Source organism: Camelina sativa, chromosome 11, assembly GCF_000633955.1.
Source record: "Camelina sativa cultivar DH55 chromosome 11, Cs, whole genome shotgun sequence".
NCBI lineage: Eukaryota > Viridiplantae > Streptophyta > Magnoliopsida > Brassicales > Brassicaceae > Camelina > Camelina sativa.
In genome coordinates, this window is record NC_025695.1 from 17068217 (window position 1) to 17093137 (window position 24921).

The following is a 24921-nucleotide window of genomic DNA, read 5'->3' on the forward strand; positions in this document are numbered from 1 at the left end:
TTGCAGCAGAGTGTGTGTTATGATTCTTTGAACACAGTGACTGTTTCGGTTGTGTGGGGTTACGCGATTCAAGTTTATGAAGGTAATAAACTTCTCCCGGAACTTCTCACCCTGCAAAAGACGTTTTCTACATGGAGGAGAGGGTCAGGGGTTCAAAGCAATTATATGTTCAGTACAAGAGATTATCCCAGGGATCCATGCGGGAGGCCCCTCGTATTTTCCTTGGACAGTGTAGGATCAGATGGGAATGAGGGAACATGGAGTAATTATTATCTCCATAGAGTCGGAAATTGCCACAGAGCAGAAGCTGTTAAGCGTCTAGAACGCATCAGAGTTCTATCTCGTAAGCTAGAACTTGGTGCTGAACAGGTATAATTTATATCTCTTGCTTATCAGTAAAAATGCCTTCACTTTTGCCCGAGTTCACATTTTTCTTTCCTCAGATGGGTTCTCCTCGCCGCCAATGTTGTGACATCTCCTCGTCTTATAACAAATCAATGGTCATTAATATAAGGCAATGCATGCCGGATGAGCTAATTGCTATGAACACTTAGCAATTTTGTGTTGGCTATTCTCTTCAAGAATCAGCTAAAAAAAAGCCAGAGCGAAGGTCTACGGTTCTTCTGCTCGAACACCAGTGGTGGAATCCGAGGTAAGCTTGTTGATGCGACACAGTGTGTAAGAGAACTCTGCTCGCATCAACCTTAATGCTCAATATAGGTGGGTTAGCTTTATTTTCCTGACCAACTTCGGAAAAAGTGTCTCATACAAGACTGAGTTTGACCACCCAGAAAACTCTCTTTTTGTAACAAGTGGAAGGAGAAGAAGAAAATTCAGATCCTTCTTATGTATATGGTTAGTCTCATTCTCTATCCAAAGTTTTGAGTTTTAAGTTATGTGAGTTTTCTCGATTGCACCTTTTTTTTTTTTTTTTTTTTTTTTGCACAATTGTAGCAACAGTTTGTTGACCAATTGTAGAAGCTTTTTTTATTTTCTTTCTACTTGTTTCTAAGAAAAAAAAAAACTCATTTGTAAATACCAAAACATTCTCCTTTATATGAGGATATTGGAATTCACTTCTTTTGGAAATTGAGTTTACCAATGAAGAATGCGAAAAGAGATGCCAAGAGAATGGGGAAGGCGATAAGGACGACAGCTACAAGAGCCAAAGAGTCATATTTATAACCAAAATAGCCTTCCAAGAAAGCTGAAACCTTCTTCTTCTCTCCAAAAGCTAATATCTCTTTCTCCATATCTCCATACTGCGATGTGAGCAATCCGTTCAAAACCCATGACGTAGGGCTCAAGTAATACATCCAAATCCACCATCTTGGAATGTTCTGCATCAACAACAAAAACTCTCATAATTCTCATAACAGCGAGAATAGACTTGGTAAAGAGAGGTAAGAGGACTTACTGGTTTTGGCATGACATAACCAGCAAAGAGATTGACAACTGAGTAAAAAGAAGATCGGAGAGTAAAAGCAACGTGAACGTTTGGGGTCACGACGACTAAAAGCATGCCGAAATAGTTAAAGATGAGCAAGGAACAGAAGATTGAGTAGAAGCTCCAAAACACTTTGAAGACCGACCAGTGATAGCCAACCATAGGGTATACGATTATCACATATACAATAGACTGGAGCAATGAGTATGGAATCTCAACCAACACCTGCAAACCAAAAAAGTCAATACCAACGCTCAGTTTTTTTTTTTTTTTTTCCTTCCTTTCTGGTTTGATTGAGAAAGTGTTTTAACCTGAGCAAGGGAATACGCCCATGAGTTGTACATACGGGCAAATCTTTCGCGGTAGAAGACATTACGTTCGGTTGCAACGCAAAACAACACAGTTGAGCAGTTGTTTATTCCAGAGTATAGAACAGCCGTGAACATTGAGCCAAATATGTTGAATAGATCTTGCTGATTGTTTCTGCAAAGAAGGAGAGGTAAACAAAGTTTGATTAAGGAAATCACGCGGTTCAAAGCCGGATTCAAGAAAGATGGCGGCGGGAGTGTGACGAACATTTCCTTAGCTTTTTGCCAGAAAAGAATGCCACAGAGCAAAGAAGTAAAACACATGAAAATGATGCGAGTGAGGTTGTAGGAAGGGTTTCTCCAATAAGAGAGATGGTGTTTCCATAGGCATGCTTTGAATTGTTCCCAACCCGTTTGAGCATATCGTGAAGACAAGATCAAACCTTCAGATCCCAAAGATGTACATCTCATTCGCTCAATTACCACTTTGTTCTCCCTAAAACAGAACAACAACAAAAAGACAATTACAGTTTCAGGCAAAACAACATCCAGGGTATAACTAAATGATTCTTGTTTATATAGACTTACTTAAACAAAGTTGATTCCTTGTACATCTGTGCCAAATCAACACCAAGTTTTTCTTCTGATGATTTAGAAATAAGGTCTAGTATCCAAGTGGCTGGATTAGAGTTCTCTTTCATTTTCGGAACTCCAGGAATGCTCTACAGTAGAAATTTTCCTTGTTCTAAAATAATAAAGAATAAACCATACTTTATATGCAACAGTTTCAGTATTATTTATAGAAACTGACCATGAAATATTCAATAACTTTGCATGAATGTTGTCCAAGAGGTCCATAGTAGAAATCTTTCCTCCACTTTTCATCAGAATCAACTGCAATTGAATGGTCAATAATATGATGTATGAAACGTTCATAATGAGATGAATGTTTTACAACATTTATACCTCATCAAATGCTTCAAAGATATCTATGCTCGGCTGGTGAATTGTGCAAACAACAGTTCTGCCAGTCTCAGCGATGTTCTTAACAGCTCTCATTACAATTGCAGCAGCTCTTGCATCTAATCTTGTTGTTGGTTCATCCATAAATATGATTGAAGGATAAGAAACAAGCTCAACAGCTATAGTTAGTCTTTTGCGTTGTTCTGTTGTTAAACCGCTAATTCCAGCCATTCCTACTATGGAATCTTTAATCTCCTTTAGCTCTATCGTCTCAAGAACTTCATTAACTATTGCCTGAAAAAAACAAAAATAAAGAAAAATACTCAGACAAGGAAGCTAAAAGGACAACTTCTGTTTTACCAAATAATGACTTACGCTCCTCGTTTCTGAATTGATGTTAGAAGGAAGTCGAATCCAAGCAGAGTATTGAAGAGACTCTTGGACAGTTAAATTGGGAGAATGGATATCAAACTGTTCACAATAACCTGAAACTCGTGCAAATGTTTCTTGGACCTTAAGGTAACCGCCTACTTTTATCTTTCCTTTAATATCACCGCGTGTTTTCCTACCCGAGAGAACATCAAGAAGAGTCGTTTTACCAGCCCCACTCACACCCATTAGAGCAGTGAGAACACCTGGCTTAAATGCTCCTGAAACGTCAGAGAGAAGCTGCAGCTTCTTTCCCTTTTTTAACAGAAATGATATATATCCACTCATTATATAACTCTTATGTCTTGTTTGAAAGGATTCAAGAAAGTTTATAATAATCTTTAGTCTTTACCTGAGGAGTCTCAATAAAATATTGTACATCTTGAAATGTGAAAGTTAGGGGTTTGAAAGGCAATGCATTTTTATATTGGGAAGCAGTTTCAGAACTTGATACATATTCTTTCTCTAAGCTTTGAGTGTTCTTCTCACGAGAAACTATAGCGCGAGACCTCTGCGAAGCTGAGAAATAACAACATCATTAAGTCACATCTTCATTAAGTCACATCTTCTATTTATATTTTTTGTGAACTTACTCTTTAGAAAGGTTAGGGCAAGTGCAAAAAAAGTATTGAAGAAGAGTGTGAAGCCAATCAAAGCGACAAATGCATTCCAGTAAGATTGACTACCAAAGTTCAACCCACGAGCATCAAGAACTTGTTCCCCCAAAGTTATGTTTTCAGATGTTGTCTAAAGGTAATAAAAAGAAAAAGATGATAAGTATCAGTAATGAACAAAACAATTAGCTACAAAAATGTGAAAGCGTTATGAAGATTTATTCACTACCTTGCTCCACCGTGGAGCGAAAAATTCATTAGCGGTTAGACCAATCTCAGCGTATGACAATGGAGAAAACCAGAAACCCCACTCAAGCCAAGAAGGCATTGAAGCTGAGAAATAACAATAGAACCATTACAATGAACCTTCAAATTCAAAGACCTATTACATAACTCATGTTCCAAGAAACAAACTTACGTTTTCGAACAATAAACCCTCCAAATACTGTGATAATCACTATAATGATGGTTCCCATGGTTGTGGCAACAACAAAGTCTCGAAATACGGCAGCTATAGCACGGAACATTGATATACATGAAAGGTGTAAAGCAAAGAAGATCAAGAACTGGCGAATGAACCTGAAGGAAGAACAAAAAAAAAAATTTGGTTAAGAAGAGAAAAGTTTCAAGAACTGAAGGGATTGTAGTACTAGTACCTTCCCATCTCAGGACTGTAGCCAATGACAAAATATGTCAGAGAGGTCCAGAGGAATGATTCAAGAAATGAAATTGGTATCTTTAAAATAGCAGAAGGGATTGCATATGCCCAAGCTGGATAAAAGTAAAGCTCTTTTTGCTTGCAGAACACGGCAATCCTCGAGATTGTCAAGGCGAGTTCTGGAAGTCCATCAGCAAGAAGTTTAAAGAGAGAAAAGAATAAAGAACCCATAAGATAATTAGCGTGACGAGCATCTCTTGTAGACCCAGTCCGTAGATAAACACTTATTGTGATGGATCCAATCAACATTAGCTGCAAGAAAAAGGGGGGAAAAAGGTTTAGTAATTAAAGAAACAAGTATAAGCTTTTTTGGCAAAGTAAAAAGAGAACTCACAAGTCCAGATTTGAACACGTAAACGAAAGAGTTACGTTTCATCAGAAGAAACTCTCTTCTTGAACAAGCTTTTAGCATCTCCCAGTTACTAAGTGAGTATTTTTTAAAGCAAAGTGCATCCTTGTGAGTCGTCTGAGAGTACTTTTCACATGTCTTTGAGAGTTCATCTTGTAGTTGTAATCCAAAATCAGACTTTTTAAATTTCTCAATAAATGAGTCAATGGAGACATAACAATATGGTTTGTCTCTGTGACACCAATACTGTTCTTGATCTTTTCTTGAAATAACCTGCATCAAAAAGAGCATGATGATCATCAAAGTTTCAAGACTTAAAAGTATCATCATCATCATCATCATCATCATCATCATCATTTATCATATTCATACCTCCTGAAGGAACTCAGCTACAGATTTCCTATTTGAACATTTAAATCCGCAATCCTCAAAGAATCCACAGACAAGTTCCCGTGGACCTTGATAAATTATCTTTCCTTCTCCCATAAGAATCACATCGTCGAAAAGCTCAAATGTTTCTGGTGCAGGCTGAAGCAGTGAAACTAGTATGGTTCCTTCAGAGAGACGTACAAACTGGTGGAGACATGATAGAATCTGGAATGTAGTTGAGCTATCCAAACCATTCGTTATTTCATCCATGAACAGAGTTTTTATTGGACCTACGATCATCTCCCCTGCAATATGTATATACCAAATATGAAAGTTTGCTTTGGAAGATCCTAAAAAACCATTGTGTGAAAAGTTAAAAGTACCTGTAGTTAATCTTCTCTTTTGGCCACCAGATATTCCTGGTCTTGAAGCATCTCCAACAAGCGTATCTGCACAGATATTGAGTCCTAGTATCTGAAACACAGACACATTAGTTAACTTCTGATAGAAGGAGAAGTAAAAAAAGAACAGACTCTGAAAAGTATCATATAGTACCTTAAGGATATAGTCCGTTTGTATATTAGTTTTTGAACCCTCAATTGAAGCTGCCTGTCATGATAAAAAGTTATATCTCAAATCAAGTTTTATAGATTTGTTTTGTCATACATGAAGATCCATAAGGTATGTTACCTTCATGTATGCATCTATATCAGGATCTGGAACTATCCTATTCAGTTTCTCCCTTCTACTAATCTCTTTCATCATTTCTGTTGAATTATAAAGATTATAGTAGTTTTCAAGGTCAATAAAGTTCAATAATTATACAAAGACATAAGAATTCATTAGTACCATTACCTAAACGGCTTCCTGTTCCTTGAAAACAACCCGAAAAATCGAGTGTCTCTCTCACACTAAGCTCTGGGATATGTAGATCGTTTTGACTTACATAACTCGATGTTTTCTCAGGAACAAACTCTGAGAAGAAGTGACCATTGTAACTAACTTCTCCTCTAGTCTGAAAAGTGGAAGCTTAAAACCATATGATTTATGAAACATAAAGCTGCTTCAATGACAAAAATGAACCAAACCTTTAAAGAAGGGTCGAGTCTTCCAGAAAGTGCGAGTAGTAGAGTAGTTTTACCACAACCAGGAGGACCAAGCAACAGAGTCATTCTACAAAAAAAAAAACCCTCAAATCTTCTGAATTAAACTCATCATTCTTGAAAACAATGCAGGAAGTTTTCTTATTCAAGAATCTACCTTTTAGGCCTTATGATGCCACTGACACCTTTCAAGATCTTCTTTTCTTCCTTTGAACACATGAATCTCTGTCAAAATCAACCATTACAAAGAAAGATTGAATCTCAGCAGAAAATGAAAATAGAAAGACAAGTCAAAGAAACTCAATGACACTTACAGAGAGTTTGCTAGTGATAGCATTCCACAGAGTTGGGATCGGCTTTCCATAAACAGCCTCACACTCTGCTTCGACAAAAAGATTACTGAACCTCACTTCAATCGTTGGTAACTCGATACCAACCCTACAAAAAATACATGAACCTTGTCTTCTGTATCACGAATACTCGAGACTAATAGAAAAAGAGATAAGTGTGACTTACTCGTCAATTCTCTGCCTTATATTCTGCAATAAGCGGAGATTATCATCCTCAACATGTCTGATGAGCTCATCAATAAACAAACGTCTATCAAGATCCTCAAGTTTAGAAACATCCATGACTCGTCTCTCACTTTTCTTCCCTTGTTCATCTCTTTTGTAGAACAAAGAAGTAGTGATCCTTTCAAAAGTTGGTAATCTCTCAATACCAGCCCATTGAGACTGAAGCTCCTCATCTTCAAAAACATCATTGTTCCTAGAAGCTAACTCAACTCCATCTGTTTGAGGCATTCCTAAAATGGATACTTTCCACACCAAAAAAAAATATATATAGAGGAAGAAATGTTATACTACAAGTTAGAGTAGAAGTATGGCTTGCAAATAAAAAATAATCACAACCAAGTGGCTTCTGAATAAGGACAGGAGTCTAAAGGTCTTTAATGCAAAGTTCCCACGACCACAAAAGCATGGTAGCTAGCAACTAAAATCAAACCAAATAAGGAAAAAAAGTCATAAACAGACATTGCGGTTGCTTTCACGAGACATTACAGTTGAAACATTTTAGACCATATATACTATATTTGAAGAACACAACAAAAATCAAGCCGTCTCTGAAGATTTTTTTATTTCTTTTCCGTGACGATCCTGTGTAATCACTTTACATCAAACTAGAATTGGACCCGTGCTAGAGCACGAGTTAACATTTATTTTATTTTTTTTGTAATTTTTATATAAACTGTTATATATATGATTGTTTTATTTGTTTTAATTTTTTTTTATTTTTCGCTCAAACACTATGCAATGAATATGTTGAATATAACTTATGAAAATAACATTTATTTTGTAAGATCTATTCTAGTAGATCTAGATTTTGACCCGCGGTACACTGCAGTTTAAGTTATTTGATAAAAATATTAATTTCTGTTTGTTAATTTTATTTGATTTATTTAGTTTTTAAAATTATTTATTGTATTTTGATTGTTAATTATATGACTTAACCTACACTATACCACATATTAATTATTTTGTTACAATATTAATTAATCGATTTAATTAGATACGTCTATTAATCTAATATTCATATTGTTAACAAAATAATGAGATAATATTTTATCCATGTAGCACCGAATTAATGACATTTTAAGTTTCTATTAATATTTACTCAAACATGTCTAGCCATATAACCCGTCGTGTGATATTTTAATTCGTTGTACACCGCAGAAAAAACTTCATAAAAATCTAAATATATTTTTAAAATTTAAAATGTTTTAATAAAGTTTCTTTTTTTAGAAATTGAACTACTTATAATATTTCAACTTCTTATAAAGTTTAAATATTATTAATATCTTAAACAGTTATAAAAATTAAATGTTTTAATAATTGAAATATTAATAATCTTTAAAGTTTTTAAAAAGTTCACAAAATAATGATATAATATTTTACCCATGTAGCACCGAATTAATGACATTTTAATTTTCTATTAATATCAACTCAAACATGTCCTGCCATATAACTCGGCATGTGATATTTTAATTCATATATATTATTAAAATTTAAAATTTTTGAATAAATTTTATTATTTTAGAAATTGAAATACTTATAATATTTGAACTTCTTATAAAGTTTAAATATTATTCATATCTTAAACATTTATAAAAAGATAAATGTTTTAATAATTGAAATATTAATAATCTTTAAAATTTTAAAAAGTTATACATTTGAATTTTTAAAGTTATTAAAAGTTGAAATTCTTTAAAATAAAGAACCATAATAAAATGCATAAATTTTTTAATTTCAATGCCTGATAAATCAAGGTTCTGCTCATTTGTATTCAGAAACATTTTGGTTTCTTTTTTATTATTATGACTTTGAATCTTTGCCTAGTTTTCTTAGGTGATGTAGGACATTTTGTATATTTTTTTATTCATCAGTTGAGCAATATATGTCTGTTTTAAAAATTTTAAATTACATCATATGCAGAAAAAATCATAAATTTTATTAACTAAATATATTAGATAAAAATTAAAATAATTAAAATATAAAATATATAAATGTGAAAGAAGAATCACATATTTTTGTTTTAATTAGGTTGAGAGATTTTCTTATCTTTTAAATGTTACTTATAATTGATTTATATGTTACTATAATTAACTAAATTCATACTATCTTTATTTATCAAAAATAAGACTAACCTATATATTATGATATACCTATATCACAAGTTTATAACCAAAAAATTATAAATATATTTATTATATAATCTATAAAAAAAAGTTATGTACTTCCGTCTTATTATATAAGGAGATCACCAAATTAGAGTACGTTTCAATTATATATAATGTTTGCTACATCATCAAATCACCAAACTGGCAGTGGAAATGGAATCGATTTAAGGGCAGTCGTGATTTTACCAAACTACCCATGTACACAATTTTACTACTAGTTGTGAAGAGAGATCAAACATGACCAAAGTTCAACGGTTCTAAGAGATCAAATCCTCTGTTTCTAATACCAACTTGTTAAATCTACGATGGACCGAGAGCTTTGTATATTCAAGCCAGCAACAATCCAAAGTTTCGGTGGAGTTATTGGTTCTATGATTTTAATGGATTTGGAAATTCAAACAAAAATCAAGTGTTATTCAATCAGTGATTTTAAAATACTTATCAAAATTATGTATTATTGGTTATATGATTTACAAATACTTATTAAAATCCCAGATTATTCATTTAATAACTTGTTTTTGGATTTCAAAATCCACATTATGTTTTAAATAGATTTGAATGAATTTGAAAGTGTAAAATAGAAGGATTCATATCCAAGGATAAAACATGTTATTTCAAAATCCATATGTTTTTATTTCCATTATTTACAATTCTATATAGATTTAGAAATCACATCTCCAATAACAGCCCCTTAGTTTAGGGATGATCATGGCCGTGACCAGTGGCGGAGCCAGAGCCGAGTTTTAAAGAGGTCAATTTTTTTAATGGATTAAAAATATAAAATGTAAGAGGTTAAAATAATTTTTTTTGGTTTAATGAGGTTAAAACGCAAGTTTTCGGAGGGTCAAAATGAAAATTTTGTTTCAATAAGATCAAAATTCAAAATTCAAAGGGATCAAAATGTAAATTTTAAATTTATGGGGATCAAAATGTAAAATTTAGGGGTCGTTATGTTATTAGTAACTAACAACATATCAAAAAACAAAAATTAAAATGACATATCTTATTATATAAAGTTTGATGTCAAAGTTACTCATTAACGAGAGAGTGACACATGTTAATAGTATCGATAAGATGTTGACATGTGTCCAGATTACTGCTTAACATGATCGCGACATGTGTCAAATTAACGAACTTAGTTTTTGACACATGTCTAAGTTAATTGCTAAAAAAAATTAAAAAAATATTTACCAAACAAAAAAACTAATCCAAAAACAAAAAGAAAATATTTACCTATCCCTGACTCACTGTCATGAAATAGAGTATATATCTTATTATATAAAAATATATATTAAGTGGTATCCTATATCAAATCAAAACCTTAAGTACGATAGAAAATCATGAACAACAAAAAAACAAATACAAACCATGCGAGATCAGAAAATCTTGCTAATAAAAGAAAACGGGGTATCATAAGTGATAATCAGATTGCTATGATCGAAAACACATTTATATATGAACTTCATATAAGGCTGGATTTAACTACGCTTCATATATGGGTAGACAAACTAAATCAATGCGTAAGTACAATATTTAAGGACGCGAAAGCTAGATCTTCAGGAGAATTCGGATTCACGAACGGATCTTGCTTAGAACGTCGTAACTTGACGAAGAAGCAATAAAGATAAGGTCGAAATCGGCAGCGATATCAACGTGGTTTTGCAAGTCCTCCTTGTAGGGCTTGAACTCAAGCTTTTAGGGTTGAGAGTCCTCCTCTTTATAGCATCATGGGATTAATATACTACTACACATATATCTTCGACTACTTCCACCTATCTCACTATTTTCATATCTATGAATAATAGACATTGTATTATTTTAAAATTTTCATTGATTTTCATTGTCTAACATAGTTTAGCCAAATGCTTGGTTCCCAAATTATAACTTCACAACTTAGACGTTGGTAAAGATTTTTATTACATTTTTCTTATACAACTATGGATGACGAATCTACGCACTATCAATATTTTATGTTGTAGTATTTTTAGATTTTAGTTATATTATTTAGTTAAATTTAATTTTCTTAATAGAAATTCGTGATATTATAAAATAAAATTTTCTATACTATTTTGAGTTTCTTTTTTACTTTTCAGTTAAAGATATGTATGATTATTTATTTATTCCTTTTAAAATAAATATTTTAAATTTCTTTTGTTGTAGTATTTTTAGAATTTTTATTTTAGTTTATATTTTATATATCTATAAATTATCTAAGACTCCTATATCATCGTGGTTATAATTTTTTATTTTTTTAATTGTCTTTTAATTTCTCAAATTTTATTAGGTTGGTCATAAACTCATTGCAATCGTGTAAATATTTTTTTCTCAATTTTTCATCCAAAATATTTTTTGAATAAATAATTTTAATGGTTAAACAAACTGTCACTACAAATTTTATTGGTGAAAAGAAACTACATCAAAGTGAAAGTAAAGAGACAAAAAATTGTTTAATTTGTTCACACATACATTTTATAGGTGGTGTAATAAAGAGCATATTTTAACAATAAAATATTTTAGAGTACTTTAGGGAATCCCGCTCCCTACGAATGTAGGGATTAGGCTAATGGGCCAGTTTTTTGTGGCTCAATGGTTGCCTAAAATATATATATATATATATATATATATATATATATATATTAGGGTGCAAGAACACATTATTAGTGATAAAACATAAAGTAAAATTGTACGTGGATGCTAATAAGATGACGATTTGACGGGTGGATTGCATGTAAAACATTTTGTGAATAATTTGTTGAACGTTTTAAAATTTGACAATAATAATATTCGTAATGGTTAATGTTTGAAAATATTTTGGTGGTCAATAATTTAGCTTTAGATTATTGTAAGAATTGTAACAATAATTTTAAAATATATAAATATAAATTAGTGTATTAAAGTAAAAACTTCTCTCTGACTAAAAATATCTATTTTTTTATTTTCAAAAAATATATTTCACTTAAAAAACATATTTATATATTTTTTAAAAAAATTGTTTTATTAAATAATTTTAAACCCGCACATCCCTAATCTAGTACATATATAACCAGCAACTTTTGTGACCTTACAAAATGACTTGAACGAAGGAAGAAGCTGTTGAAGAAGTAAGAATGTTTCGTAACAAAACTAACTTACGTAAACATTGATATCACGCAAGCTGAATAACGACGATATCTTTTCAACAACAAAGGTGCCAACACGCAATTTATTGGCTTTCTCTCTCAGGCATTCCCATCAAAACACTTTGACGACCCTTTATTTAAAATCAACAATAGAACTTGATGGGAATCAACATAAGGCTTTATTTTTTACTCACAAACCTCAAGGACCATTGCAAACCAGCTATTTTGTTATGACCACATAAAGAAAATTGATGGTGAGACAACAAAGAAAAGCTTACTTGAGGTAACTTCTATTATTACAAAACTAGAAAAACTATTTCTTTTGGAAATTGAGTTTGCTCATGAAGAATGCGAAAAGAGAGGCTACGATAATGGGATAAGCGATGAGAACAAACGCTACTACAGCCAATGAGCCATGTTTGTAACCGAAGTAATCTTCCAAGAAAGCTGAAACTCTTTTCTTTTCTCCAAATACTGTTATCTCTTTGTCGACATCTCCGTACTGCGAACTCAGTAATCCTTCCAACACCCATGATGTCGGGCTCAGGTAGTACATCCATATCCACCATTTTGGGATTTTCTGCGGGATACGGTTAAAAAAAAAAGTTGTGTTTATGAGTCTGAAAACTTCATTTCAATCCATGGCACATATATTTCTTTCTCTTGTTTGAATGATTACACTTATCCTTTCCAATGGCAATGTAGCAACTTTTGATTTTAGATAGACTTGACATAGCTATAAGCCTATTGGGTTATTGAGGCAATAAGTCTAGAAAGAACACAGGTTCTATGACATGTAAAAAAAGGCGTGAGAGAATAAGGGGGCTTACCTGTTTTGGCATGACGAAGCCAGCAAACAGATTTGCCATGGAGAAAAACGACGAGCGTAGAGTCAATGCCATGTGAATGTTTGGCGTCAAAGCAACCATAAGCATTCCATAGTAGTTGAAGACGAGTAACGAGCAGAAGATGCTGTAAAAGCTCCAAAACAGTTTGTAAACTGACATCTGGTAACCGATCGTAGGATATATGATTATTGTACATAGTAGAGACTGGAGTAGTGAGTATGGAATCTCAACTAGGACCTGCAAAATATAAGTATAATCTGGATTATTTAGTGGAAGCCTAACTGATCAGCTATAAGATCTATTTCTTAAAACTTGACAAAACCCAAGTTTTGATGGAAATATCTTAACCTGAGAAAATGAATACGCCCATGAGGAGTACATCCGCGCAAACCTTTCACGGTAGAAAACATTGCGTTCGGTTGCAATGAAGTTCATCACTGTCGCACAGTTGTTTATTCCCGAAAAGATCACTAGAGTGTACATTGAGCCAAATATGCTGAAGAGATCTTGCTGATTTTTTCTGCAAATTAAGGGAAACTCATATTAATAAACATATAGTCCTCTTGATCTGTGAAATATTGGTGGTATTGATGGAGACTTACAACCATATAATAGAACGAAGGTTCTGTAGATTTATTGAAAAAATAATGTTTTTGGAAGCTAATCCGTGAGATTTAGTTAATAAAAGGTTTTTTGGAAGCTGAACTATTTGGTACGGGTGTAATATTATGCTATGTGCTTCATCCATCCAAATGGGTAGCGGAAACTTACATGTCTTTAGCTTTTTGCCAGAAGAGAGAGGCACATAGCGTAGAGTTGAGCAAAATGAAGACTATGCGAGTGAGATTATGTGAAGGGTTTCTCCAATACGAGCAATGCTGTTTCCAAAGGCAAGCCTTTAGTTGTCCCCACCCTGTTTGTGAAAATCGTGACGGAAAGCTCAAAGCTCCTGATCCCGGAGATGCAGAACTCAGTTGATCAACCACCATTTTGTTCTGCCTGCAAAAAAAAAGGACCGAACAACCAGCACTGAGACGATAGTTTTAACTCCCAAATGTAACATTATGAAGATTGCTGCACAAAGACTCACTTGTACAGAGTTGAATCCTTGTACGCTTGTGCAAAATCCATTCCAAGTTTGTCCTCTGTAGATTTACCAGTAATATCTAACATCCAAGTGGCTGGATTATAGTTCTTTTGGATCTTTGGAAGTCCAGGTATGTTCTGTCAATTTTTAGTTTTCGAAGAGTTATCTTGTGAAATCAGTAGTATTCAAAAACCTTTTGTCTTTATGAATATAAAACAAGAAACCCAGCTGAGATGAAAATAGTCTATTATTGTAGAGAAACTGACCTCGAAATATTCGATCACTTTACTTGAATGTTGTCCCAGAGGACCATAGTAGATAAGCTGACCCCCATTTTTCATCAAGATCAGCTGCAATCAACGGACTTAGAAGCCTATGGGTGTCAAAGTTTAGATTATGTGGTAAAATAATTGATTTCATCCGTTTTACCTCATCAAATGTCTCAAAGATATCTATGCTCGGCTGATGGATCGTGCAAACAACCGTTCTCCCAGTCTCAGCAATATTTTTCACAGCTCTCATAACAATAGCAGCGGCTCTTGCATCAAGCCCTGTGGTAGGTTCATCCATAAATATGATGGAAGGGTTAGCAACAAGCTCCACAGCTATAGTCAGCCTTTTGCGTTGTTCTGTAGATAAACCACTAATTCCAGGAAGTCCCACCATGGAATCTTTAATATCATCAAGCTCAACTGTCTCAAGGACTTCATTGACGAGTTCCTGAGGCCAGATTCAGAATATAGTCAGAATAAATTTCTGTCATTTTCTTGTTGAGAGTCTGATTACTTACGTTCTTGGTCTTTGAATCAATGTTATGAGGGAGTCGAAGCCAAGCAGAATATTTCAAAGACTCTTCCACCGTTATATTAGGAGAGTGAAGATCAAACTGTTCACAGTAACCTGATACTCGTGCAAATGTTTCTTGAACCTTGGGATATCCGCTTACTTGAATCTCGCCTTTGATGATACCACGGGTTTTCCTTCCAGAAAGTACATCAAGAAGAGTCGTTTTCCCTGCTCCACTGACACCCATCAAAGATGTGAGAACTCCGGGCTTCAATGCACCTGTAACATCAGAGAGAAGTTGCCGCGTCTTTCCCTAAAAAGAACGCGCGTCACATGTAAAGTTGTGCTCTGTTTGCATCTCAAAACAATCATACTGAAATTAAACGATATTAACCTGAGGAGTTTCAATATAATAATGCACATTTTGAAATGTGACAGTGAGGGGCGTGAAAGGCAAGATAACTTTTCCTGTAAAATTAGACCAAAAGATGTGAAAAGATATCTAGTCATAAGGGATGGCAGACACCTGACCTGTTTGGAATATAAAAACATGGAATAGATTATAAAAGTAGAGGTACCTGTTTTAGCTCGGGAAGTAACTTCAGGGCAGGGTTTAGATTCTTCTTTTGAGCGCTGAGAGTTCTTCTCATGAGAGACAATAGCACGGGATCTTTGTGGATCTTAACTTACAAAGAAAATCTTGTCAATATTTAGTTGGAGAACACTTCATGAATTCATATCATTTGTGGTGAACTTACTATTCCGATATGTCAGGGCCAACAAATAGAGGGCATTGAAGAACAATACGAACCCGACTAAAGCACCAAAAGCTGTCCAGTAAGGATGCCTACCAAAATTCAATCCACGGACATCTAACACTTGTTCTCCCACCGTAGTGTTTCCAGAGATTAACTATAACAAAATATAAAGCGGATAAGCAACCTAGAGTTCCTAGACTTGTGTGAAAGTCTTCTGAGAACTATTACCTTTCTCCAACGTGGAGAGAAAAATTCATTTGTGGTTAGACCAATCTCAGCATATGATAAGGGAGATAGCCAGAATCCCCATCCCAGCCAAGCAGGCATGGACGCTGAAAGATGAGAGAGATATAATTTTTCAGAACTATAGAAGCATAACTTCATTAAAAGAGAAAAAAGTTACCGGAAACTTACATCTTGGAATAACAAAGCCTCCAAATAAGGCGAGAACCAATACCGAAGTAGCTCCAGTTAATGTTGAGGCAACAAAAGTGCGAAAGATTGCTGCTATAGCGCGAAACATTGATACACATGAAAGGTGGAATGTAAATAAGATAAGGAAGTGCCGGAAGAACCTGAAGGAAAGCAACACTTAACGTTAGAACTAGTTTACTCAACTGAATCTGGAATTTTTTTTTTTTTTTTGGGCAAACTTGAATCTGGAATTATCATTGCAGATATCTGTAAAAAGTTGTTCACCTTCCGACTTCGGGGGTGTAACCAATGACATAGTATGTCAGTAACGTCCAAAGGAATGAATCAAGAACTGATAGAGGTATCTTTAAGATAATTGAAGGAATTGCATATGCCCAAGCAGGATGGAAGTATAAATCTTTCTGTTTGCTGAACACTCCCATTCTAGAGATTGTCAAAGTGAGTTCTGGAAGCCCATCGGCAAGAAGTCTAAAGAGAGCAGTGAACATAGAACCCATAAGATAATTCCCATGACGAGCATCCCTCGTAGCTCCAACTTGTATAAAAACAGTCATTGTGACTAACGCATTGAAAACTAACTGCATAAAGAAACAGGTTAGAAGGAAATGGTAGATAATAAGGAATCATTGGCAAAGTAGAGGAACGTACCAGTCCAGATTTGAACAAGTAAATGAAAGAATTCCTTTTCATCAGAAGATATTCTCTCCTCGAGCAAGCTTTAAGCATCTCCCATTTACCCAGTGAGTATTTTCTAAAACATAGACCATCCTTGCGAGTCTGAGTTTTGTCAAACGGCTTTGACAGTTCTTCCTTTAGCATCAACCCAAGATTTGATTCTTCAAACTTCTTAATGAATGAATCAACATATATATAACTGTAGGGCTTGCTTGTGTGGCACCAATATTGTTCTTGATCTTTTCTAGACATAACCTGTAGCAGAAGCATGTGAAGGATAAAGTTTTCCATCAAATAGATTAAAAATAATGACCAATTTTACTCTTATACCTCTTGAAGGAAGTCAGCAACGCCTTTTCTCTCTGGACACTTAAATCCACAACCTTCAAAGAATCTGCAGATATCAGCTCGTGGAGCATGGTAAATTATCTTTCCTTCCCCCATAAGAATCACATCATCAAAAAGCTCAAACGTTTCTGGTGCAGGCTGAAGAAGTGAAATTAGTATGGTGGCTTCAGCTATATGCGCCAATTGTTGGAGACATGACACTATCTGCAACGTAGTTGAGCTGTCCAAACCATTCGATATTTCATCCATGAACAGAGTAGTGGCTGGACCCACAACTATTTCCCCTGCAGTAGTCGACATATAAATCTATAATAGCTCTCATCAAACAACTGTGATTGGTTGTAAGAAAGTGCAAGTACCTGTTGTCAACCTCCTCTTTTGGCCACCAGATATTCCAGGTCGCGTGGCATCTCCAGCTCGTGTATCTGCACAGATATCGAGTCCCAGGATCTGAAATATGGATTCATGAAACTGAATAAAATGGAGCATATAAATGGTCAGAAGATTAGAAGCAACCCTGAAAGTAGCATACCTTTAGGATGTAGTCAGTTTGCAAATTGTTTTTCAAACCTTCAACAGATATTGCCTGTAACAGCAAAGGTAAACGACAAATTGAGATTGCTTATGTCTTAATAGTGTTACAAGAAGAATATCGACCTTTGGCTACCTTCATGTAAGCATCTATAACAGGATCTGGAACGATTTCTTGGAGTTTCTCCCTTCTACTGATTTCTTTCATAATTTCTGTTGAAGAAACCATAGCTTGCTAATGTGAACCAAGTTCAATAGATCAAAACATCATTCATTCCGAATAAATATGAAAAATCTGGTCCTCACCCATACGGCTCCCTACACCCTGACAACACGTTGCGAAGTCGAGCGTCTCTCTCACAGTCAGCTCTGGAATATGCAGATCATTTTGACTTATATAACTTGACGTTTTTTCTGGAATAAACTCTGAAAGTAAGCAACCATTGTAACTTACTTCTCCTCCAACCTGTAAAGTGAAGACAACCCTTGTGATCTCTAATATCTTATATGATGTTCGTTCAACAGGTTTATGTATTTTTAGTTCTCTTGTCAAACCTTTACAGAAAGGGAAAGTCTTCCAGAAAGTGCCTGTAGCAGAGTGGTTTTACCACAACCAGGAGGACCGAGCAACAACGTCATTCTGCAAGAAGACAAATACATATTCTGAACTCAGTAATAATAATGGCAAGAAAATAATTACTAAACAAGATAGCCAATCACGCCTCATTTATTCTGCCATGCAACTTAAGGGAGTAGTGTTTAGCCTATCGAATACTTTACCTTCCAGGCCTTATGATTCCGCTCACTCCTTTCAAGATGTCTATCTTGGTTTCTTTCTTTGAACAAATGAACTCCTGTAACAACCATCAGGTTTTTAATTAAGCATACACAGCCAAAAGGACAGAGATAAAAGAACATGGAAAGAAGAAAAACGCTCCATATCAAGCAGATTGATAGCACTTACAGATAGTAACCCCTTGACCGTATTCCAAAGAGTTGGGATAGGCTTTCCATGAATTACTTCGCATTTCGCTTCAACAGAAAGGTCCTTGAACTTCACTTCCACCGTCGGTAACTCTAGACCAACTCTACAATACCATGCGTTACACCGAATTAAAAGGTTGCTAAAACATACAAATCGAAATCATCGACGGCATGAAACATAAAAAAAAAACTATACTCAGGAACCAAAACAGAGATTATAACATGGAATTTTTCGAGGCTTTTGCAGTGGCTTACTTGTCGATTCTCGTCCTTATTTTCCTGAGTAGATGGAGGTTATCAGCCTCAGTTTGTTTGACGAGCTTTTCAATCAACAAGTGTCTCTCAGCAGCCTCAAGTTTAGTAATATCAATGACTCTCCCTTTCTCTGACGCTTCATCTCTTGTGTCTAACAAAGCAGTAGTAACCCTTTTAACAGTTGGTAATCTCTCAACTGTTGCCCACTGCGACCGAAGCTCAACTTGGAAAGACTTTTCCTTGTTGTCATCTTCACCTGTTTGAGCCATTGTCACACACAAAAAAGAACCCCTTAACAACAAAGAGAAGCAAAACTTCACATGAAGAAGCTACTGAAGTCAGAGTATTATATATATACTAACACTTTAACAACACTTACGCATACATTAAAATCACGCGAGCTGCACGTGTGAATACGTGATCACCTCCGTAGAATCCGGTCTTGTACAGAGAAATAAAGAATGAATAAAGTAATCAAGAATGTGATTAAGAGTTGAAAAATCTGGTGATTAAAATAAGTGAACAGAATCAAAAGACGAGATCTTTTCAGACAATAGTCAACTCAACTAAACAATGTCGGAACTGATTCCAACAATGTGCCAACGGATTCATACTTCCACCACTGCAACTCATATTGGTTTCTTTTTTTTTTCTTTCTGTGAAGCATTCCATCGAACACTTTGTACGCATTTGTATGTATCAGTGATATGACTATACCCACATATTACTTTTTTCCCTGAGATTTCTGTTTGCAGATCGAATCAAATAGAATCGAATGAAAGACAATGCATGGGTGAAATCAATCACATGGAGCATATCTTCAACATCACGTCGTCCACACAAAAAAAAAAAAAAAATTGTATTTCATGTCAGAGATTTTAATGAGAGAGTTTAGCTTGCATTGCAAGTTTTGCAGAGGATGAACATTTTCTTTGGCGAATCGAATCGTTGGCTGACGCGTTCACAGTATTATTCGACGACGCCGACAATATGAGAATTGGGGGTGACGCGACTTCAATTTTTCAAATTAGTTTTTTTGAATTTTCTTTTTATATTTGAGAACAGTCCAATAAGAGGAGGTTTTAATCTTTTATTGGATTATTTTTAACTGGGCTTAGGCCCATTTACATATTAGCTTAATCAAGCCATTTTGTAGAAGTTGCAGTTTTTTTATTGGTAGGAAACCTCCTAATAATTATTCAATAAAACTGAAAGAAAAATTACAACAAGGAACAACAACAAAACAAAGCATCTAAGCTTAACTGCATATTGCAAATTTAATGTAGGATTTCTTCGCTCAGAAAACACTTTGTAAACTTGTATAATGCATGGTTGATATATAAGCTCTTGTAAGTTTGTCAAAAAAAAAAAAAAAAAAAAAAAAAANACTCTTGTAATTGTCTTGGATCCTGAGATTGAGTCTTTTCCTTATATCCACTGATATATATCTATATATATATATACATGTACTCATATCTTAAAACTTTTTCAGAATCCTAATCCAACTGAAATTAAGAACCCACGAATATATCTAAGCCCACACCATAGACACAGAACATAACCCAATAATTTTTTTTATATTAGTAAACCAGCGATTAAACCGGGTTTGTACCCTTTTCACCCAACTCTTTTTGAACATCAATTTCTCAAAAATATACGTTTAATATACTAATTATTAGATGACTTACATTATAATGAAAGACACACATGTAGCTCTTATAAATAAAAGACACACATGTAGCTCTTATAAATAAATAAATTCTCACATGGTATATTTGAATCAGGTAGTATAGCGAACGGTTGTGTTGCGAATATTGCTGTCAAATTTGATATCATGGAGTTCATGTTGGAGTGTCAATGATAGGTGTGTGACCTAAGACATAGAAAGACATTTTTTTTTTGCTCTTAATTAGAAACAATTTTCTTTTCTCTTAAGTCACAACTCACAACCTACATCTTGTTTTTCTTTGTAATTCAGTTCACACATTATTAAGATAGATCGACAATACTTTTTTTTCCACCATTTATAAAATCATCACACTGGTTTCGACATCCACATAATTCATACATACAATTAATATTCTAGTTGTAAGACATCACTGAAATTGAGCCTATTTATTATAAGGCAATCATGAAGATATGAAATGAATGGTGGATGTAGCATTAGCCAAAAAAAAATCATATATGTATTTCCTCCACGTGCTTAAAACAAACACATTGATGGAGAACACTAGAACCCTAATTATACCAAAGAATCTCAGGAAATGACGAAAGAGGACAATGAAGACGCCAAAAAAAAGAGGGCAACAAAGTCATTAGTGAATCCTCAGATGGACCGCTAGAAATATACCACCAGTCGTTTTAGTCTTTAAGATTACGTTACACAAATCACAACCACTCGTTAAATATCTTTTGTTGCTATATAAAGAGCTCGTGAGCTTTCTTTATGAGAGACAAGTGAACTTCAACTACTACTCAGTGCTACTTACTGCCCCATCACAAAGAAAAAGAAAAAGAGTCCACTCATTGGTACTTGTTTTGTTTGCATTTAGAAGAAAAATGGCTGTCAATTACAACGAGAAGCTTCTTCTTAACTATGTTCCCGTTTACGTTATGCTTCCGGTAACTCTCATCATCTTGAGTTAACATCATTTTGCTAATGTTTCGAGAATATAATTCATGGTTTTATTTCATGTGTATGCAAATATTATATTATTGATCACCACCTAGCACTTGGGATTATATTGTTAAACATACAAACATAAGTGGCTATATGAGATCTTGACAGGACATGTTTCGGCCTAGAACTCTTTGATTTAATCATACAAAGATAATAACATATTTCCTACCATTAAGTTACGGATTAAAATCAATCCGAAACTTGAACTAACGAATAAAAGGGAACAAATAAGACTCATTCTTCGGTCACCATCATATATGATTTAGCAATGATATAGTTTGTATTTTTACCCATCTTTTCACACGTTATGTAATGTGCATTGTCGCATTTTATGGATTTATAACAAATTAACACAGTAAAGATGATGAGGTTCGTTTTCCATAATGTCTTGATCATAACTATTATATAATTATCCACCGTTCATAACTATCAATGACATTATGTTGTGAATGTGTAAGTTGGGAGTCGTGAATGTGGAAAACGTATTTGCGGACCCAGAAACGCTTGAAACGCAGCTCAAACGTCTAAAAGAAGAAGCTGGCATTGATGGCGTGATGGTCGATGTTTGGTGGGGAATCATAGAATCAAAAGGTCCCAAACAATACGATTGGACCGCATACAAAACGCTATTCCAACTAATCGCAAGTTTGGGACTCAAGATCCAAGCAATCATGTCATTTCACCAATGTGGCGGAAACGTTGGCGACGTTGTCACAATCCCTATCCCGAAATGGGTTCGTGACGTTGGCGATATTGACCCCGACATCTACTACACTAACCGTAAAGGAACCAGAGACATTGAGTATCTCACAATTGGTGTTGATAATGTTCCTCTCTTTGCCGGAAGAACCGCTGTTGAGGTAGTAGAATCTACGAATAAGACAAAACAAAACAAAAAGATTGTAGTTAACGAAATTGATTGTGTTTTCATTTTTCATTAGATGTATAGTGATTACATGAGTAGCTTTAAAGAAAACATGGCGGATTTGCTGGAAGCTGGTTCGATTGTTGACATTGAAGTTGGACTTGGTCCCGCTGGTGAGCTTCGTTATCCTTCTTACCCACAGAGCCAAGGTTGGGTGTTCCCCGGTATCGGAGAGTTCCAGGTTAGTTTCGTAAACTCAGTCACATATCTTTGCTTTTTACGACTTTATCACTGAATAAACGGTGTTTTTGTGTAGTGTTATGACAAGTATTTGAAGAAAGATTTCAAGGAAGCGGCGGCCAAAGCTGGACACCCTGAGTGGGAGTTGCCCGAGGACGCCGGAGAATACAACGACAAGCCGGAAGAAACTGGATTTTTCAAGAGAAATGGGACTTATGTGTCGGAGGAGGGGAAGTTTTTCTTGACATGGTACTCGAACAAACTTATCTTTCATGGAGATCAGATCATAGGAGAAGCCAACAAGATCTTTGCTGGACTTAAAGTTAACTTGGCTGCCAAGGTATTACTATTATTATCATGGAACTGGAGCAGGAAAAACCCCTAATTGTTGAAAGATAACAACCCGAACAAACCAAAATGCTTGAGTTAAAAACTGAATTCAGTTTCTATATTAGCCGGATGGTTTCAACAACTATAAAATCAAACTGGGATCACTAGAACAACTGTTGAAGTTAACTTGTCTTGCAAGGTAGCTAGTAAATGAGTCTGAATTGAGTATGTGAATGCGGTAGGTTTCGGGGATACACTGGTTGTACAACCACCACAGCCATGCCGCAGAGCTAACTGCCGGATATTACAACCTTTTCAAGAGAGATGGTTACCGTCCGATCGCTAGGATGCTCTCAAAACACTACGGAATTCTCAACTTCACTTGCCTTGAGATGAGAGATACAGACAATACCGCTGAAGCCCTAAGTGCTCCTCAAGAACTTGTTCAAGAGGTAATTTAACTCACCACTGCGCATAAAGAGAAGAGATTCAATTTGTAAAGTTTATTAAATGGCCATTCATTTGATATACAGGTACTGAGCAAAGCATGGAAAGAAGGTATAGAAGTTGCGGGTGAGAACGCATTGGAGACCTATGGTGCCAAAGGTTACAACCAGATTCTTCTTAACGCTAGGCCTAATGGGGTTAACCCGAACGGTAAGCCAAAGCTCAGAATGTACGGGTTTACTTACCTTCGGTTGTCTGATACGGTCTTTCAAGAAAACAACTTTGAGCTGTTCAAGAAGTTGGTGAGGAAAATGCACGCTGATCAAGTAAGACTTCAAATTCCAAACCCAACGAAACTGTTTCTTTTTCTTTTCTTATGTCAAAAAACTTATATGGTTTTGGAATAAGGATTACTGTGGAGACGCTGCCAAGTACGGGCATGAGATCGTGCCATTGAAAACTGCGAACTCGCAGCTGACGGTGGAGGATATCGCCGACGCGGCTCAGCCAAGTGGAGCATTTAAGTGGGACTCTGAAACCGACATGAAGGTCGACGGTTGATCCTCCTTTGCGACTGCTATTTTTATGGCCGGTTATGAAATGAAGTGAGAATAAGAGGCTTTTGCGACTTTTTAGTCAACTGCATAAATAAAAATGCGAATTTCGTCGTGTGTTTTGTGTTGACCGAAGAAATAAAACGTATGTGCTATGTATTTTGTGGACTATAATTTCTTGTAAGAAATAAATAAATTGAGTGATATGAATAAATAAGTGAGTCTTCTATGGGTAATGCTAATGCATATTAGGAGGTTGATTCTATGCTTAATAATCTGATTGACATTTGCCACAAATATAATGGACCAGCCACACTTTTTAGTTTTTAATTAACCTACGTTCGGAAGGGCAAAGACCAGACAATGTAATCAAACTAGTCTCCTCTTTGTAGCCTATGTTCGAACTTCGAACTTGGGACTTCCCATTGTATATATTAATGTATTATCATCCGAAATTCATGTGTAAATTGTACTCGAACTACCACAATTAAAGTTAAACGTAGAATACACCATAAACGAATATATAATTGATTTAACATTCTGGAGTATTGGAAAAATATATAAGACTTCTTTCTTTATTAGTTGACTTTTGACGATTTCTTTTAAGTATAATATACTTTTTCTGTTTCACTCATACAATGAGTGTTTTCTTGTTACAAAAGAGTGTTATTTTATGTTTTCAATACAGTTTTTAAAATTAAATATTTTTTATCTTTATTATTTAAGCTAATTAATTATAAATATTTTTTTTAGTGTATTTGTAAAAGGTAAAATAAAATTTTTAATAATTTTCTTAATTCGTGTGCATTGTGTCAAAATGACACATCGTTGTTTTTGTATAAAGTTGCATATAAAACATATTTTGTATCTTATCTTTTCTTGTCAACATACTTTAACTACCTGATTACTTACCAACAAAATAAATAAGCTGATGGTTTAATC

At 34.7% G+C, this 24921-nt stretch overlaps 2 protein-coding genes and 2 pseudogenes across 4 annotated transcripts; 2 read left to right on the forward strand and 2 right to left on the reverse strand.

Annotated features, from left to right (window-relative positions):
- The window catches only part of LOC104723632, a 3890-nt pseudogene extending 2810 nt beyond the window's left edge, over positions 1–1080 (forward strand).
- Positions 1037–7251, reverse strand: LOC104723631 (annotated as a pseudogene).
- LOC104723633 (ABC transporter G family member 41) lies at positions 12412–19892 on the reverse strand. 3 transcript variants are annotated; one of them, XM_010442021.2, is made up of 25 exons: positions 19243–19892; positions 18864–19119; positions 18589–18712; positions 18405–18478; positions 18180–18264; positions 17931–18090; positions 17761–17837; positions 17626–17679; positions 17453–17543; positions 17076–17377; positions 16719–17000; positions 16335–16648; positions 16050–16210; positions 15864–15967; positions 15636–15789; positions 15456–15557; positions 15272–15345; positions 14882–15190; positions 14521–14811; positions 14358–14441; positions 14095–14228; positions 13776–14003; positions 13353–13524; positions 12987–13241; positions 12470–12736 (listed from the first exon to the last, which is right to left on the reverse strand). In XM_010442021.2, the coding sequence occupies exons 1-25, from the start codon at positions 19244–19246 to the stop codon at positions 12470–12472; spliced, it is 4158 nt and encodes a 1385-aa protein (XP_010440323.1). In that variant the 5' UTR covers positions 19247–19892. The 3 variants fall into 3 exon arrangements, with proteins under 3 accessions (XP_010440322.1, XP_010440323.1, XP_019088826.1); XM_010442020.2 differs by lacking the exon at positions 19243–19892 and having other exon boundaries at positions 12412–12736; positions 18864–19132; XM_019233281.1 differs by lacking the exons at positions 12470–12736; positions 12987–13241; positions 19243–19892 and having other exon boundaries at positions 13424–13524; positions 13772–14003; positions 18864–19176.
- Positions 21301–24215, forward strand: LOC104723634 (beta-amylase 5). Its single transcript, XM_010442022.2, has 7 exons — positions 21301–21485; positions 22002–22403; positions 22485–22649; positions 22725–22988; positions 23221–23430; positions 23512–23751; positions 23834–24215. The coding sequence occupies exons 1-7, from the start codon at positions 21423–21425 to the stop codon at positions 23984–23986; spliced, it is 1497 nt and encodes a 498-aa protein (XP_010440324.1). The 5' UTR covers positions 21301–21422; the 3' UTR covers positions 23987–24215.

Bases quoted from the DNA above. Each gene is read 5' to 3' on its own strand.
- LOC104723633 (XM_010442020.2), bottom strand. From the start codon at position 19,132: ATGGCTCAAACAGGTGAAGATGACAACAAGGAAAAGTCTTTCCAAGTT. The intron at 17,680-17,760 runs GTAGCCAAAGGT...TTGCTGTTACAG, and splicing joins TTATAGATGCTTACATGAAG to GCAATATCTGTTGAAGGTTT. The intron at 12,737-12,986 runs GTAAGCCCCCTT...CGTATCCCGCAG, and splicing joins GCTTCGTCATGCCAAAACAG to AAAATCCCAAAATGGTGGAT.
- LOC104723634 (XM_010442022.2), top strand. From the start codon at position 21,423: ATGGCTGTCAATTACAACGAGAAGCTTCTTCTTAACTATGTTCCCGTT. The intron at 22,989-23,220 runs GTATTACTATTA...TGAATGCGGTAG, and splicing joins AAGTTAACTTGGCTGCCAAG to GTTTCGGGGATACACTGGTT. The intron at 23,431-23,511 runs GTAATTTAACTC...TTTGATATACAG, and splicing joins CTCAAGAACTTGTTCAAGAG to GTACTGAGCAAAGCATGGAA.